Source organism: Pyxicephalus adspersus, chromosome 5, assembly GCF_032062135.1.
Source record: "Pyxicephalus adspersus chromosome 5, UCB_Pads_2.0, whole genome shotgun sequence".
Taxonomy (NCBI): domain Eukaryota; kingdom Metazoa; phylum Chordata; class Amphibia; order Anura; family Pyxicephalidae; genus Pyxicephalus; species Pyxicephalus adspersus.
This window is the reverse complement of record NC_092862.1, coordinates 105,281,058-105,298,951: the sequence shown is the minus strand read 5'-3', so window position 1 is coordinate 105,298,951 and position 17,894 is coordinate 105,281,058. Positions and strand designations below refer to the sequence as shown.

Genomic DNA, 17,894 nt, shown 5'->3' with positions numbered 1-17,894 from the left:
CCACTTTAAAATAAGCAATATTGTTAAGTTCCAAAGACAAAGAATAGAAAATCCTAAGTAAGTTCTATTTTCTCAAAGGGTTAGAAAGTCAGGCATTTGGTACTTTGAGATTTTCCCTTACCATTTTTATCATTATCATATAGCGTGAGCTCCATAAACCAAAATTTATATATACCTGTAAAAAAGTAATAGGTAAGAACTCTATTCCCTTATTATAGTTTCAAATTCCAATCAACAATTCCTCCACAGCATTGTGAGTAAAATTTACAAGATTGCCATTATACCAAACAAGACCACTACACTGCCATACAGTACACTAAAGGTGCGTACACACTTCCAATTTTTATCGTTCCAATCGAACGACGAACGATCGATTGGGCAAAAAATCGTTCGTAAAAAAGTAACCAACGACGCCGACGAACGAGGAAAATTGTTGGAAACGAACGACCGGACCGGCGGATCGGATTGGGCGACGATCGTTGAACATCGTTCGTGTGTACGGTCGTTCGTTGATCGTCCATGTTCAGAGCATGCGTGATGAACGAACGTCCGTTCACTTTCCTGTCGTGCACATAGTTCCTCTATCGCTTAAACGATCGTATCTATTGTGTGTACAATATCTACGAACGATCGTGTCGTTACCTCTATGTGCAGGATTGGTGCTATACGATCGTTCATATATATCGTGCAGGAACGTTCGTCGTTCGTTTTCCGACGATAATAATTGGAAGTGTGTACGTAGCTTAAGGCTATCAAATAACAAATCGAGAATGACTCCTATACAAGAAAAGAAAGCACAGTGGGGTGCCGCTCGCTCACCCTCCATCATAGAACAGAAAAGCACTGTGTGGGTAGCTGTAGGAATAGGACTGGTCTAGGTTATGATCCTGCAACAGGAATATGAATTCTATAATTGATATGGTTCCGATTTGTGTCAAATGTTTGTATAAGCTGTGATTTATTCATAGAATAATTGTCCCACAAATTTGTACCTAAAGCCTAAAAGATTATATAGAATTCAGTGACAGCAACAAGAGATCAGAACTTCAACAATGTTTATGATTTTATGCTTTACATTTCCCAATCGTTGAAGAAAGCATTAGAAAAAAAAAAGAAATCTTTCTAATGACACAGACCGAAAAACAAAACATTCCCTACTCTAGCCAAAAACAGGTATTTACATTTATCCTAAACTAAACTAACTTTGAGGATAGAACGGCAAGGAAGAATCAAACTTTAAAACTTCCAGCCTTTTCCCTATCACATCCAGTTCATTTACCCCGAAAAGTTAGAAGGCCATCTACTCGAAGTATCCTTGATCTGTGCTCTTTTGAGATCATTGGACAGTAAACAGCTAAAACCATGGGATTTCATGAAACCTATAAAAAGAGATCAGTGGGCATTTTCACTGCACTGAACACAGTACAATTGGCAATTTGCATTGGTCAAAATTAATTATTTAACTAGAAGTACTACTGACAAAAAAAGGGCTCTAAAAATGATAACGATGATACTACTACTCAGGCTATAAGTGAGAGGAGTACCAGCTGCACTTTGTAACACATGATAGTCTTAACCTTCACCGAGCCAAAATTTTGAGAATCTCCTTACAGTGAAGATAGTAATTGATTTGTGCAGGGTTATATATGTTTTTTGTATAATGACACATTCAATCCTGTTTTTTCTTATTTATTTTGTTACTTAAGAGAGCAAGTTGCACATACACACATTCCGTAAAGTGTAGCAGGCTTCAAAATCCTGGAAACTGTCTACTGAATGCATGCAACTCTAAAAGCCTATTTGTTCACTGATTCCAAGCACACATGTCAAAGTTCCTCAATACTAAACTGCAAGAACTATATATATTCTGCTGGGAAAAAAGCAGCAACCAGCCTGGCTGACACTTCCAAAGATAGTACTGTGGAAAAACTACTAGGTTCTTTGTTGGGGTTATTTGGGCCAAAAGACATCCCGTTAGATTGATAGTAGATGGATTGTTAGGCAAAAGTTATAAAATGTATGGCTGTAGATTATCAGTGTAACCATAAAATCTGAAAGATGCAATGGGCTTAGTTCACAAAGAAGGAGTTATTAAATGTTTGTTGTTTATGCACTGTAGGTATTTTATCACAAGACAAAGAAGTTCATACGTCAATTTACAAATATTTCTACATTATTCAGTATTTTAGGATGGATTCTGTTACTCATGTGGTTTTTAGGATTACTGCAGTATTTTAAGGTTTCACGAAGTATTGGATTCATTACTGAAGTGCATGAGAAATGGAAGCCAGTTGTGATATAATTAGCATTTTTATTTATACCCACACGTGAAGTAAAAATATGTGTATAGAGAAGATAAGAGATTGAGTTTTCCCCAAAAAAACCTACATATAAAATCCTTTGCTGGTTACCATCAAACCTTCCCAGTGGCAATCTGAATCAAGTTTTACTGTATTCCCGTGTTTTTTTGTCATACAGTGTAAGCAAACTTTGAAATTATGTTCCATTTAACATTCTTCTCTTCTCTTGCCTTCTCGCTCCTTCCTAACCCTTCTCTTTACCTATACAAATGGCTGTTTGTTATCATATTGACAGTTCAAGGCTGGAAATACCGGATACCAAATGCTTTATGCTTTCTGAATGAACATTTATGTAGTATTTACTGTAAAAGTCATTTGTGAATATACATTTGAAAAAATATTGAATGCCATCAGTAAATTTTAGATATTTTCTGCTTTGACACAGTTTTTGAATTGTGGCCACTATATTGGGAAAGCAGGGCCGTTTTAAAACTTACCTGAAGTTTAACCATAAATGAAAAGTCAGAAAACAGGAACATATGAAAGATGGAGATGAGATTATAAATTTTTCTTCAAATGATGATGTTTATAGCGTACGCCAGAAATATAATTTCTAAACTAAATCACAGTGGCAATTGTATACCTCTAATCCTGATATAATAATAATTATAATAAATAACTTCACCTACTTACCTTTCCAGCAGGAAGTTTCTTCTAAAGCTGCTCTTTCACTTCTCTTCAGCCACCACAAGTATTTCCCTGTTGGGTTGTAGTTGGATGGCTCAACTTCCTACTTCCCACCTCACTCCCTGTGGTTCCTCAGCAAATGATGGGAGAAGTAGTTTCAGCAAGTTCTATAGATAGCTTTAAGAAAAATCTGGATGCTTTTCTATAAGCATATACTTTAACTGGGTATTAGAGCTTTCAAGCAAAGATAACAGAGACTGTTGATACAGGAACACCGATTGCCACAGGTAATCAGGAAGGAATTTATTTCCTGTTGGAGAAAATTGAATAAGGATTTTTTTTTGCCTTATTCTGGATCAACTATGTCTATAAGGTTTTTATCTGGAATAGGTTTATTTCCCTAGTGCTTAAACTTGATGGACTTATGTCTGTTTTCAACCTGACTAAATATGTAACTATGAGATCAAAAATAATATCTATGTTTTTAATCATTACATTTTTATAAATATTTAAAAAGATAATACTGGAGATTCAACATAATAGTGTTACAATTAAATATTTCATGTCAACCCTAAAATAGGTATATAAAGATACAAAGGGGTCTTTTTTGACAAACAATAGTAAGATTTACTTAAAGGTAATATGAAAACAATTACTCGAAGTAAGGTCCTGAAGGCCAGTGATAGAACTAGACAAAGTCAGTTTAAACCAAAATAATTAACATGGATAAAGTTGTCAGAAAAAAAGTGGTTATCTCTGTAGCCGAAGCGTTTCACCTTGTGGCTTCCTCAGGGGAGGTCCAAACTTAACACACAACATTACATAGCAAAAAAGAATAGAAGTCAAAATTAGGTAACAGAGTATTAACATAAGGAAAGAGAAATAAATTAGCTACAAGTGTCTACAAGTGTCTACAAGTTGAATAAAGTGCTATGGAGTGATGGCTTATCCATGTTAAATTCTCTTATCTTAACTTTGACTTCTATTTTGCTATGCTATGTTGTACTACCAGTTTAAGTCTCAACCTCCCCTGAGGAAGCCACATGGCAAAACGTGTCAGGTACAGAGACTACCACGCTTTCTTTGACAACTATATCTATGTTGCCATATAATTTTGTTTCGTCTGAATTTGTCTAGTGCTATCACTGACCTTCAGAACATTACTTTGACTAGTTATTCTCCTGTTACCCTTAAGTAAATCTTACTATTGTTTGCCTAAAAGCCCCTCTTTGTCTTCTCTTTATATTGTATAATATTAATGATTTTATTTTTTCTTAAATGTAATCAAACTTTAATATTGCATTATAAAATAAATATAAAATAACATTAATGTTAAAATGCCACTTTATATAAACAGAAAAAGAGGCACTTGTTACATTAGGAAACATTAGGAAAATAATATTTCATTACATTTTGAATGCACATCTATATTTTATGAAGTGAACAGTAAAAGTTGCTTAAGGCATCATGTAAGTTGAAATTGGGACCTTCTGATAATGTGATCATTACAGCTGAACTCCGGGCAAACCGCTAAATATTCAGTTGACATATATATCATCTGTCTTACCTACTGCAGTATTTGTAATTCTTTTCAGCTATTCTTGTAAAGAAACACATAGCCAGATTGGACAGCAGCCAAAGCTTGCGGATTGGACAATTAATGGAAACATGACATCGATGATGTCTTCCTTCTGATATCCACTAAGCATGCTCAAAAAGAGGGAGTGACAACAGTGTACAACAATGGATCAGCATGCTAATTAATCCCTACCACAGGGGGCTTATATCAAGAAAGATGTGTAAAAATAATAAATACATAACTGGACAAATTTGTGTTGCTTACATTAGCACTAAATTAAGCAATAATAATGAGAATGAGAATGAGGCACAAACATAGAGATTATAATATGACACAGCATTGGGGTAGCAAAATCTTTACTGGTTATCTCCAAAATACAGATATCCCTTTTGACAAGCCAGGTAATATTCTTTAAAAGGAAGACACCACGTAATTTATCAAGTCTAACATTTCAGAGATCAGTTAATTATATGGATTAATGGAAGTTTCCATTCCTTGCTTAGCTCTGGTAATTTGAAACAATCTGGAAACGGATGGGGGATAGCACAGGCAGTTCTTTTTTAAGCCAGGTCAGTGGAAAAATGAAATCAATTCCTGACGTTTTTGAAAACAAATCCTGTAAAAAAAACAGTGACAGGCTGTAAACATTTGAGCAAACTATAAAGAAACAAGGTTGAGTTTCAGTAGGTTTTCACAACTGTCCTGATGAAAGTTTGCATGTAACAAGAAATCAACCAGGTCTCCAGACATTTCGCTATTATTTCTGGATGACATTAAAACCCTCTTTTAGGTGGAACTCTATTAGCTCTAAGGATACAAAAAAAAATACAAGCTGTTTAATTGGTAGTTTAAACAGAGTTATGGAGCCCCTGCAGTGTACAGGTGCTTTGTGATCCCTTTAGTGCTGTCACATGGAGCAAGTTACATGCACTGCCATACGGGGAAGTACCAGTTATTTTCTACATATTAAGCAGCTGAATAGAAAGACTATATGTGCTGCTGGGGGGGAAATTAAAAAATACCTGAATTGTAAAAACTGTGCCAAAAAAGGCACCCATACACCCCAAGATCTACATCCTATTACTGGTGGAGTAATGAAGAAGAAGCAGTGAATGTTTAAAATGAATGGACCCATAAAGTGTACGAAGCAGAAGCAAGTTAATCCCTGCCTTACAGGTACAGCTTTCTCCACAGCAAGGCAATCTCACTCACCCAATTTTCCAGAAACTAGCAGACAGAGGCAAAAGTCCTTTCTACGGATCTATAGCTATTGGGCCTAGGCACCTTTATATAACAGGTACTACATAAACTAAAAGGTGCTACATATAACAGGTGCACTACCTTTTACCTAATAAAAGGTATATACCTAATAAAATATGCACGTATGTATTTGTGTGTGTGTGTATATATATATATATATATATATATATATATATATATATATATATATATATATATATATATATATATATATATATATATATATATATATATACACACACACACATACATACACACACACACACACACACACACACACAAATACATACGTGCATATTTTTACATGCTATTTAAACTGAAAGTTCTGATTTCACTGTACACTGTAAGCTTCCCTGTTTTCAGAAAGCTATGTACCCCGTTTTTTAAAGCACCCTATCCCCCCACGCCCACCTCTCTCACCAGCCATATTCTTGAAATTTTCCTACTGGATGTAAAATAATCTATATAATGAAAAGAGAAAGTTTTTATTTGAAATGTAAAATTTATTCAGGAAAACCGAAAGAAATACAATAAAATACAATCAAGTGCACAGAGGCAATCACAGACAAACATATTTATAGAAACACGTGCTTGGAAGAAATGAGATCTATACTAAACAGCATATGCCAAAAACTTCTGTAAACCATGAACAAATAATTAGAAAACAGATGGGCATGTACAGAGACCAGTATGAAATAAACAAACATTATCGACCACCCACGTAGGACATCTCGTGTTCTCTGACATTTCCCAATTTTTTTAAATAGAATACACAACAAGAAGAGAAAAGGCATGGAAAAAGGCTAACTAAAGAAAGGAACTTCAAGAGAAAAAAAATGGGGGGGTGAAAGTAAAATGAGGGTAAAGCCAGACAGCCCCAACCTCATTGCTTTAACCACATACCCAAGCAGTTAGGCAGCATTAGAAGACAAGATATATGAATATATTTCACGAATAATAAGAAAAAAAGACAAACAGAACCATCACTTGCTGTAAGCCACACCTCCACGAAGTAGAAATCACTAATGCAAGAAAAACATTGGGCCTGATTTATGTAAGCTCTCCAAGGGTGGAGAAGGTACTTTCATCAGGGAAGCTGGGTGATCCAGCAAACCTGGAATGAATCTCATCTGGGATTCAAAACATTTGCTAGCAAATAACTTTGAAGAAATACATTCCAGGTTTTCTGGATCACCCAGCTTCCCTGATGAAATGTTTTCTCTTGTCTTGAAGAGCTTTCATAAATCAGGCCCATTGAGTCCCTGTGGGAGGCGGACACCACAGCACCAACACTCAAGCCTCTACTGCATCCAGTAATCGAGGTAGAAAATATTTACATAGGCTCCACAGTGTTGTGGTGCAGGGAAGAAACTGGGAGTAAAAGGAACTTGAACAACAGTAAATTTTTGGCCACCTGGCAGACCAAAAAGGGTTTATTTTATTAGAATGCTGATGGGGAAAATGTGGGAGAGGTTAAAGGAGGAACCAGGAACTGAAAAATATAAGTAGAATAAAACTTCAGCTATAAAAAAGTTAAAGTAACACCACTGATCTCTTTTTGCCATCTGTAAGTGTGGGCTATTCCTAATGGTCAGTGATGTAAGATGCATTCTTCCCACTGGGCACCATGCAAATGTACTGTGGGCTGTGGATCCTGTTAATATTGTCAGGGGAGCCCTGAAATCCAGAAACTTTTTCAACAGTTTACCCATGTTAAAAATGTTGTAAAAGGCTGCTCTATAGCCATCTGACAGATTCTGTGGATTAATATACAGCCAAACAACACAGAAAATACATATGTGACAAATATACAATTTTGGTAGACATAAGTGGCAGGGACGTAGTAGTGATGTATCAACTAGGGAATAAAACCAAAAGAAAATCTGACCTTCAAAAAGTGGTTAGAAGTTTTTATCTGGAGAATATTATTTTTTTATTATTTTTGAAATAGGAACTTTAAATGTTAATAAAAAATAAAAAAAAGTACGTACAGTTTAAAAAAGAAATCTTTTGCTGAATTTATCTTTGAAAACATTTTAATAAATGGAGCTTTTATCAAAAACCTTGAACACATAACCAGACAATTGTTGCAGATCTTCTAATTAAAGAATACCAACACGTTTACACCATAAAATATAAAGTTTTGTCTTTATGGAAGCTGCTACATACACTAAAACCTTGACCTTAATGAAAACAGAACTAGCTTTCAATTGTACTATCATTACTAGTTTTGTCTATTGTCCTTTATTTAATAAACCAAACAATGCAATAAAAATATATATCATTTAAAATGCTACATGAGTATTTTGTTGTTTTCCCCTGAACCCAGGATGTTTTGCTCCCATCTTTCTTTTAAATGTTTACCAGTTTTTTCCAAAAATTGTTGTAAACAGTTTGTTATTTACAGAACTCAATAGGTCAGGCTGAAACAATTACAATTTACTAGTCCCTTATTTCTCTATCTCCCCTCACATCTGTCAACTCAACCATACAGGGAACAAATTATTTCTATGTGTTTTGCAGATTTATAGAAACTGTATGCAGCCAGAAAATGGAGCAAACTAAGTTGGCAAAACCTTTCACAGAGACAGCTTTGACACTATGGAGCTAATGGTTAACGTTGGCAATAAAATTATTGTTCTCACACCAGCATGCATGGCAATACCTAACGCGTAGAGAACCAGAACAATGTATTTGCATTTGTATGGAAGTGGGGGAAATGGCCATTCATTTTTGATTTTTAGTCAAGTTTTGGCGACTTTAGCCAAAACTGAGTAGTGCAAAAGGAGACAGGTGGGTTTGTCTGGAAAAGTAAGTGGTTGCACACACACGGGTCATGTCCAGGGAATTGTTGCTAAAACAGTGTGTGAGAAGGACACAAACGATCCAATAGCACATAGAGGGACAGGACCTTTTTATGAAAGTATCAGTCAGTGTGAAATGTGTACAGGGGAGTTCTAAATGGGTACAGGGGGTTCCAGCACTACTGGCAGGATTCAACTTCAAACTAAAGAGCTCTAAACTAAATTCTCAAAGATGAAAAGATTGGTGAACAGAAGTTTATCAAACTCCTCATGTTCTCCAGCCTGAGCCCTCTGTAGCAGTCCTGGGCATCCTGATTAGCAAAACTAAGCAAGCAGGCTCTGTAGTTCAGTTGTTTTGGTGTAATACATTATAACATATCTATTACATTACATTATGTCTATTTGTACATAAGCTTTCAAGGAAATAAAAAAGGTATTTAAACAAAAAACATGCAGAGTGCTAAATGCACATACAAATTTCAAATTGAACTAGAAACATCAATTTAATGGAGGCATCTAACAGGTGTCTATGAAGAAACAGACTGTATATGTGTAGTAGAATACAGGGGTTTTGGGGGTTTTTGGAGTGTAGTTAAGATAGCTAGAGACAGTTTTTCAATCCCAAACTTAGAGTTGAATTAAACCTGGATTACTCACCAGTAAACTTTCTCTTCCAGGTTGCCGCCCTCTTGTTTTTTCTTCTCTTCTGGTAGACGATCTTCACCCTTCTTGACTAGCCAGGCCGGGATGATGTAACTCCTGTGCAGAGGAAATCAGGATTGCCAGATATTCTGGCAACCAAAACTGATCCTGCACAGCTCAGCTTTTGGCCAGAAACCCAGAGTGATCAGGCAGCTAGCAGGGATTATGGCAGAAGAGACATCGCTGGTCCCTTTCTGAAATAATGACCTGTCTGACTGTAGATTCAAAAAAATAGAACTTTAGTTCCATTTTAAGTGCAAACACATTTCATTTTTCAGCTCATTACTCAGAAATTTTAAAGGGCATGACAATGTTCTACTTGTCTTAGAAAGTCTACAAAGGATATAAATGGATATTTCTTTATGTTTAGCAGCTTTATTCACACTTCTTCAGAAACCCCAAACCCCTGTCCTCACAGCAATGTTTTCATCCAACTCTCAAGTAGCTGAAATATTTATTTTCAACATGCTCATCCAAATTACAGATAACACCTATCACAGTTTCTAAATAACTGACATCTTTGCCATTCAGCAATATTTAACACTGCGTTTTATCATTCAGTGGGTTTAGACAAAATGCCAATAATCAAGTGGAAACTCAGTTATCTTGGACAGTGATAAACAAGGATGGAAAGATCAACATTTGCATAAAAACATACAGGAATAAAAGAATAATATCGGAGTAGTCATACTGACCGATAGCCGTGACAAGCTGAAGCTAAATGGTATGACTGTAAATGTGCCAGCACAATCATTAAGTTATTATTTACCATTCCGGATTCCAATATTTACTGACAAAGTTTTTTGTTTGTTTTTGAAGAAAATAAAACCTAAGCACAAAAGGTTTTACAGAAACTGGTATAGTTGAAGTTTTCTGTATTTTTTTTTTCATATCATAAGATTTTTTCTTTAAATAAGTTTTAATAACTTAGCAACAAGAACACTAAAAAAATAAAAATAAAATATAGATACATGTAGTCCCTGGGTAAGGACATCTGACATATGGACACCTCCTAGATATGAATGGGGCTTCCCTGCTTGCTGTGTGCAGAATGGAGGCTTGGAGGGGGGGTTGCATGACTTGCAGAAGAAATCTTTTGCTAAACACAGCTGAGGTTGTGGGTGATCTTAGGGGGGTGAGCTCTGACTGCAGCCTCTTGTAACTCTTTAATGACCAAGACAAACTCTGCTGTTTCTTTTTGAATATCAAAGCACAGCTTGCTCCAGAAGTTAATGTATGTCCAGGCTCCATAAAGATTCTTTTTTGTTTTGTTTGCGATTAACTCACAATGAGGATTTTATACAGTAACTGACCCAATGCTGCCTAATAACCATCTGTCCTAAATGCATTTATTAAAAAAAAAGTACCTGTTCCAACTTACATACAAATTCAACTTAAGAACAAACCTACAGTCTCAATCTTGTATGTAACCCAGGGACTACCTTTATATAAAATAAGGATTATACACATGATTTCACACATTATCATTGCAAAAACAATGGTATGGTAATTACCGTCACTAGAAAACCACCAAACAATACTAACAGATGCCAAGGACATCTCAAGAGTGATAAAAGGGAAGGATAATAAAATAAAGAGTTATACAATAATACAGATACCTCTTAGTATTTCTTACAGTCAAGGTAAAGATTTCAAAGCTGTAATGAACTTGACATAATCTCTGTTGTATCAGTATTTAAAGTGCAGTCGAGTTCAACATGATGTTTGATTACCCTACTTCAGTCTGAGGAGAGAGTAAATAGAAATCATAATACCACGTTGTTTCACCTCCCTATCCTATCACTGCAAAAAAATTACTTCTCTTACTCCTTTACTCAACCACGCTAAATGCAGCTGACCTGGGCGGCCCACATCAGAAGCCACACAGTGTTGCTTTACAAAACCCATTCTGCAGGACTGCTGGAAGACACCATAAGTAAGATTCCTAAAGGCAAGGAATAGCGCTGCACTGTTCACAAGCAGGGTGACCAAAGGGGAATAAAGACGGATATTTCTGGTCAAGGCTGTGTGGCCCCTGATGACTTGAGGAAAAAGAGTAAGGTCAAGGGGGTTTCTGCATTCCTTTAAGTCCAATTTCCAGCAAAGTTAAAGATACCCTTTAATATTTTAATAAATATACATACAACATAATTCAAACCAAATCATCTGATTTTTACAGAGATCTTTGCTTGTGTATCTATCATACATACAACTTCATAAAATGTATAGTAAATGCTGGCTAAGATTTATCTTAGGATTTATATTTTTTTTCTACAGGGAGTAGGAAATGCACAGAATGCGGGGTAAGAAGTAATATTAGGCTAATGCACATGGTTCATTCTTTGCTGGACTGGTTTGATGCAAACCTTTACAGTTAACATCAGGACTGTGCATACTTGACTCCTGACTGGTTGAATGAGGTTTAAATTCACCTGAACTTGTGCTCCCTGTGAACTCTAGGGACTACTTATAAAACAGGGAATCTGACATTCCCTGGTGAAAATAAATTACTGCCATTGAAATACATGGACCTGGAAGTTTACCACCAAAGAATGCTTTAAGGAATGTCAAATTGCCTGTTTAAAAAAGGGCCCCTAGGTGTTCAAAATTTCCAAATTTTGTACATTTGAAAACCCTAAACTTCAAAGTGGTTGCCATGATGCCCTAACAACCACCAGTCAATGGGAATGTTGCTCACTATGTACATGTAGTCCCCGGGTTACATACATAGGGACTGTAGGTTTGTTCTTAAGTTGAATTTGTATGTAAGTTGGAACATGTACATTATTTTAATAAATGCAATTGGGACAGATGTTTGTCTCAACATATTTTTAGGCAGCATGGTGTCAGTTACTTTAAATAATCCTAACTGTGAGTTAATCACAAACAAAGCAAAAAAAAAATCTTTATGGAGCGTAGAAATTCAATAACTTCTGGAGCAAGCTGTGCTTTGATGCAAAACATCTGCAGTGGTGCAGAGGAAGGTACATATTACAAGGTACAAGGTTTTTACATATATGGTGGAACTGTTCTAGTATTCAAAAAATGTGGAAAGATGTCCAGGACCTCATTCCGGTCATCACGGGCGAAACACACCAGTTGACTCCTGCACAGATTCTTCTGCATCATGACTCTCAGCCACACAAATACAAAAAGACATTACTATTCCACCTCCTGAATGCAGCCAAGTTATTGATCCCACTACGATGGAAATCGAACCAAATACCTACAATTAAAAAATGGTTTGCTAAGATAAATAGGATAGCGGAAATGGAGGAACTTATCCATTCTTCCAGAGATAGCATGACACATATTTACATGAGCGTGCTGGCTACATTTACGTAGCACAAATGCATTCCAAACTTACCTCACTGAAACTCCAACTGCATAAACTTACAGCTACTTATGTTCAGGTTCTCTACTCGAAGTCCCTTTATCCCGATTCCCGTTCTTCGTCCCATCCCAACCCCCCCCCATCATCAACAAACAATACCCTGGTTTTAAATGTTTTGTTGTTTATCAATAATTCTCTGCAGCCTAAGGCTGGGTCTACATGGACGTTTTGTAAAAAGGCATGTAAACGTTCCTACTGCGTTTATAAGCGTTTTTATGCACTTATTCTAACGTTTTAAAACTTTTTTAAATGCTGGAAAAAGCTGAAAAACGTCTATGCCGCGTTTATCCGCGTTTTACTGCGATTCTACAAGCGTTTTAGCACTTGGTAGAAATGCAAACTGTGACCCTGGGCAGAGTGATTAGAAGGGGATACATTGACACAGAGTGATTTTTTAGTATTTTGTTCAGAATCTTTTTTTTCTAGGTTTTTCTCCTTTAAAATTGGGTGCGTCTTATAGGCCGGAGCGTCTTATAGTCCGAAAAATACGGTAATCTATATACTCACACACACAAGCATGCCTACATACATATATGAAGTTTTTAAGCTGTTGTGTGTTGCAACAAACGTTCATTTAGCACACATGCGCAGAACCCTAACGAATCTGCCAGGCGAGCCGTTCGTAACAGCAACATTCCTCATCTTTTTTTTTAACGATTATCGAACAATTGAGTGTTAAAATGTTAGTTTCCAACAACAATTATTGCAAGTGTGTACGTAGCCTTAGAACCATTGATAAAGTGTGAATATCTGCTAATTTTACTATAATAATGACCAAAACAGCTCAAACAAATCTCTCTCTGTTCATCGACCAATAAGGTTAATTTTATTCTGACCATAGCAAGATGTTATTTTATGCGAAGTGCCTCCAATATCTTTATATATAAACCTTCCTTGTACTTTAACTCCTTTGATGAACTGCACAGTGGTATCTGCTAGTTCATTCTAGTCCATTATTTATACTGGGGAACACTGAAGACCATGAAAGGAAATCTGAAGTGTACCTATGGCATACTGGAGTGCTCTATGGACTCTGGGACTTTCTAGAGGTCTGTACCCGCAGTGTCCACCTGGGCTCGACAGTCAGCAGAGTGGACTTTAGTTTATTGGCTAATAAGATTTCTGTCAGGATCAGGAAGTATTTTTTATTGTACTTTAGATGTGGCTGAGTTTGGTTGATTGCTTCAGGTTGATCAAAAAATGCATAATTTTGCAAAAAACAATCATATTGGTTTGATGTTTAAATTTTTAACTAATAGGATGTTTTTTGAATCTTTATTTTCAGTTATATGTAAAAGACAGAAACATAGAGAGATCACTTGCTTGCAGTCTTGCATATCTAAATTGATCAAAACCGCTACATGAATGGACAACTTTGTCACCTTACTAGTCAGTCTCAGCCAATGAAATAGCTTAGGCTTCGTGCACAAGTTTAATAACTGTTAGTAGGAAACTATCATGCTAATGAAGTAGGAATGAACAAACGCAGGTAGGTGTCCACAAGTATTCTCCCCAGTAGTAAACAGAACCAGTTGTTAGCATCTGTCATTTATCAATCCAGCATGGTAACTTCAGCCCTAGGAAGAAGACACTGATCAGACAGGTATGTTTTAATGCAGAAGGGACATTGCCTGTCCGTTTTTGTAATAAAGTCCTATTTAACAGCATGGTTGCACCAAGGTATGTGCTCTGGCCTTTGCAGCACTGGGTCCCAGGTTTGAATCTCAGCCAGGACACCACTATCTGCATGGAGTTTGAAGGTTCTCCCTGTGTTTTCGCGGGTTTCCTCCCACATGGCAAAACATGCAGTTATGTTATTTGGCTTTCCCTCAAAATTGACCTTAGACTGTATTAAAGACTTATGACCAAGGTAGGGACATTAGATTGCGAGATCATTTGAGGGACAGCTAGTGACATGAGATGTGATCATCCACAAATGAACACCCCAGGTGACTAAAATCTAATGTCGATTTGATTCAGGTTTTACATCAGACACTGCACAACATATCCCAGCTGTCACACAATAGGAAGCCTAGTCTATTGTTAGGACTGATGTATACAAGTCTATAAGGAGATAAAAATATTGAAGAAATAAGAGAAGATATTGAACAAATCTTCCATGATGACCTTCCATACTGGAACAAAATATTACACGTTATCTTGATTCCTATGAATGAGGCATACTGATGTGCCCATAGTGAATAAAAAAAATTGCTGCCAGATCAAGCACTTAGGTCATCCATAGAGCAGGATAGAAACTAACATGTACACATGCCAGTAGGCTGATAAGTTTTGAATGAGGTTTAACTCTATTTCCCAAAAAAAGTTACACTACAGCTATAAAAAATACAGTGACCTTTGATTACAGGTAGTCCTTGGGTAAAGGACATGCAACATACGGACGACTCCTAAATACAAACGGGGCTTTGCATGACTTGCAGAAGAAATATTTTACTAAACACAGCTGAGGTTGTGGGTGATCCTAAGGACTGAGCTCTTTCTGCAACCTCATGTAACTCCTTAATGACCAAGACAAACTCTGCAGTTGTTTCTTTATGCATATCAAAGCACAGCTTGCTTCAGAAGTAAATGGATGTATAGGCTCCCAAAAGTTTTTTTTTGCTTTCTTTGTGATTAACTCACAGTGCGGAGTGTATACAGTAACTCACACCACACTGCCTAATATTATTTTGAGACAAAGGTCTGTCCTAATTGCATTTTTTAAGATAATGTACCTGTGCCATTATTTATTAAAATAATGTACCTGTTCCAAATTACATACAAATTCAACATAAGAACAAACCTACAGTCCCTATCTTGTATTTAACCCAGAGACTACCTGTACTATTGTTACACTGCAGCTTAATTATAAGAATTCCTAAGATTGCACAAACAAATTATCCCATTAGTTTTTACATATTCTATATCTGCAAACCTTTTCAGGTCAACTAGAAAGCACTTACCAATACATATTTTATTTACCTTGCTTGCAGCAGATATAATAATGACTGCAGTATCCTGATATATTATTCATGGTTAAATGCACGCTTTGATTTTCTTAATATATGCCATAAATAATGGCCTGATCTATTGCTTTCAGCTGATCAACTCAAAAAGAGTCAGCTGGTTTATATGGAGGATAATGTTATTGTTTTTCTTTCCAACTTTTGGATCTCATTTAGTTGTTTGCATTGTGATAATGTGCAGTAACGCACACATTTGTTGCAGAAAAATTTGCTTGTGGCAATGCAAGTCAATGAAAATGTGTTGTGCAATGCATTTCAATGTACCTTAGTAATCGACATTCAAAAGAAAAATGCGCTTCTGCATATTAGGGCGCCTGGCCAGCTTATTAATACAATAAAATGATAGCATGTGCATTAAAGCACCATATAGATCCAAAGACTTATTTAGATGTAGGCTGGCGCCATCCAAGCGCTTGAAGCACAATAACCAAAAAGCACTAATGCATCACAGAGATCTAAATGGGCCCAGTATGGGACCTTAACAAAAAACACAAACTGATATCTTAATATTGGACTCACAAAGTTCACTGCAAACTGATGGAATAAAACATACCCAATTCAGCAATAAGGATCTTTCTTTTGTCATGTGACTGTCATTCTCCAATCTGATTGGACGTGGATGAAAACAACTCTGACTTTTTTGACAATGGTGATGTGTCAGCCCAATAATGATTACATAGACACTGATATCTGCATGGCACCACATGGTAAAGCATCAATACACAGGGCACAATGGTCTGCAGGGCAGATAATGCACAGAGATGTATAGAAAAGGAAGGTGTGTTACCTGTTCTGCCATCCCTGGATCAGGTTGGTGTACTTGCTCAGCTGCCCTTCTATGACTTGTTTCTGCTGCTGCTCCCTGCCGGTCTGTGCGGCTGCCCCAGCCTGCTGCTGAATGACCCTCCCGGCCCCTGAGAGGAGCCCCCGGCCGGAGGATGAGGGAGAGGAGCCGGCTGAGGTGGCTCTGCTACTGCTCCGGCTGCTGCTATTACTGCTGCCTCCTGCACTGTGCTGAGCCGCCTTCTCCATGGCCCTGCTGGATACACCAGGCTCCGTGCCCTCAGCGCCACCAACTGCTGGGCCCGCCCTCTTTAACCCTACTTTACTCTCTAAGTTTTCCCCAATGCAGTCTCCTATTTCATGCAGCTTCCTGCTCGGCTCTTCTCTCCCAGCACTGCCTCCATGATAGTACAACACACATAGCTGGGAGTCAGCTGCTGCTCTGTGCTCTGAGGTATATGTGTGCCTGTTCCTAAATGTGAATGAGCACTGACACCCCACACTGTCACTGACACCTCACACTGTCACTGACACTGTCACTCATACTGACACAGCCTCCACCCGCTCCTCTCCGGTCTATGGCAGCGCCACCTCCTCTCACACACCTTCTTCCCGGACAGCTGTGATCTGCTTTCTGCTTCCCAGAAATCTAATAGTTTCTTCTCAGGGAAAGGCTCAGTGTTGTGCAATGTAACCTGGTCAGGTACCAGCACTGACTTCTCATACAGGATACAGACTTCCACACTCATGTATACCAATATATATTTACACCCCTGGTTATTGCCAGGTATTTGTGGTATCAAAAATGAGACAACTATTAACCTCCCTGGCCAATAATGAGGGTGTAAATGTAAAAGCGGTACATTTAAAAATCCTCATTATTTTAAATTTTCCCGCCCAGTCCCACCTACCTGCCCCACTGTTCCGCCCTCCAGCCTAAGACTCACATGCAGCCTGGCCGGCATCTGCTTCCCCTGGCTTCACGTCCCCAATGTTCACACGCCGGGGATGCATATGCCAGCCGGCATCGCCAGGGAAGCAGATGGCAGGCATCGCTGGAACATGGAAACCAGGTAGGACTTGGTAAACTCCCTGACAATTCTACTCTGATGGTGGCTCTGGGTTAACGCTTTTGGTTTGAAAAATCCACCCCGAGCCACACTTGAGAATACCGCCAGGGAGTTTAAAAAGGAACTAAACTAAAAAATGGCCAAAACAAAAAATATAAACCCACCTTCTATCCCGCAGCGCATTTGATCGGTCCAGAGGTTTCTCCCATCAGGTCCCGCGTCGTCCCGGTATTCATCTTCAGGCTGGCGCTCCAGGCGCTGCCATCTTATCCTTTTCTTCCGGGTTCTT

At 37.6% G+C, this 17,894-nt stretch overlaps 1 protein-coding gene across 3 annotated transcripts in view; it reads right to left on the bottom strand.

The window, feature by feature from the left end:
• OSBPL10 (oxysterol binding protein like 10) overlaps positions 1-17,097 on the bottom strand; it is a 195,768-nt gene extending 178,671 nt beyond the window's left edge. Inside the window, exon 1 of one of the 3 annotated variants that reach the window (XM_072412376.1) lies at positions 16,540-17,097. In XM_072412376.1, the coding sequence (XP_072268477.1) occupies positions 16,540-16,784 (245 nt within the window). In that variant the 5' untranslated portion in view covers positions 16,785-17,097. The remainder of the gene's footprint in view (positions 1-16,539) is intronic. The other 2 variants (XM_072412375.1, XM_072412374.1) reach the window with 2 other exon arrangements.
• Positions 17,098-17,894: the final 797 nt, after the last annotated feature.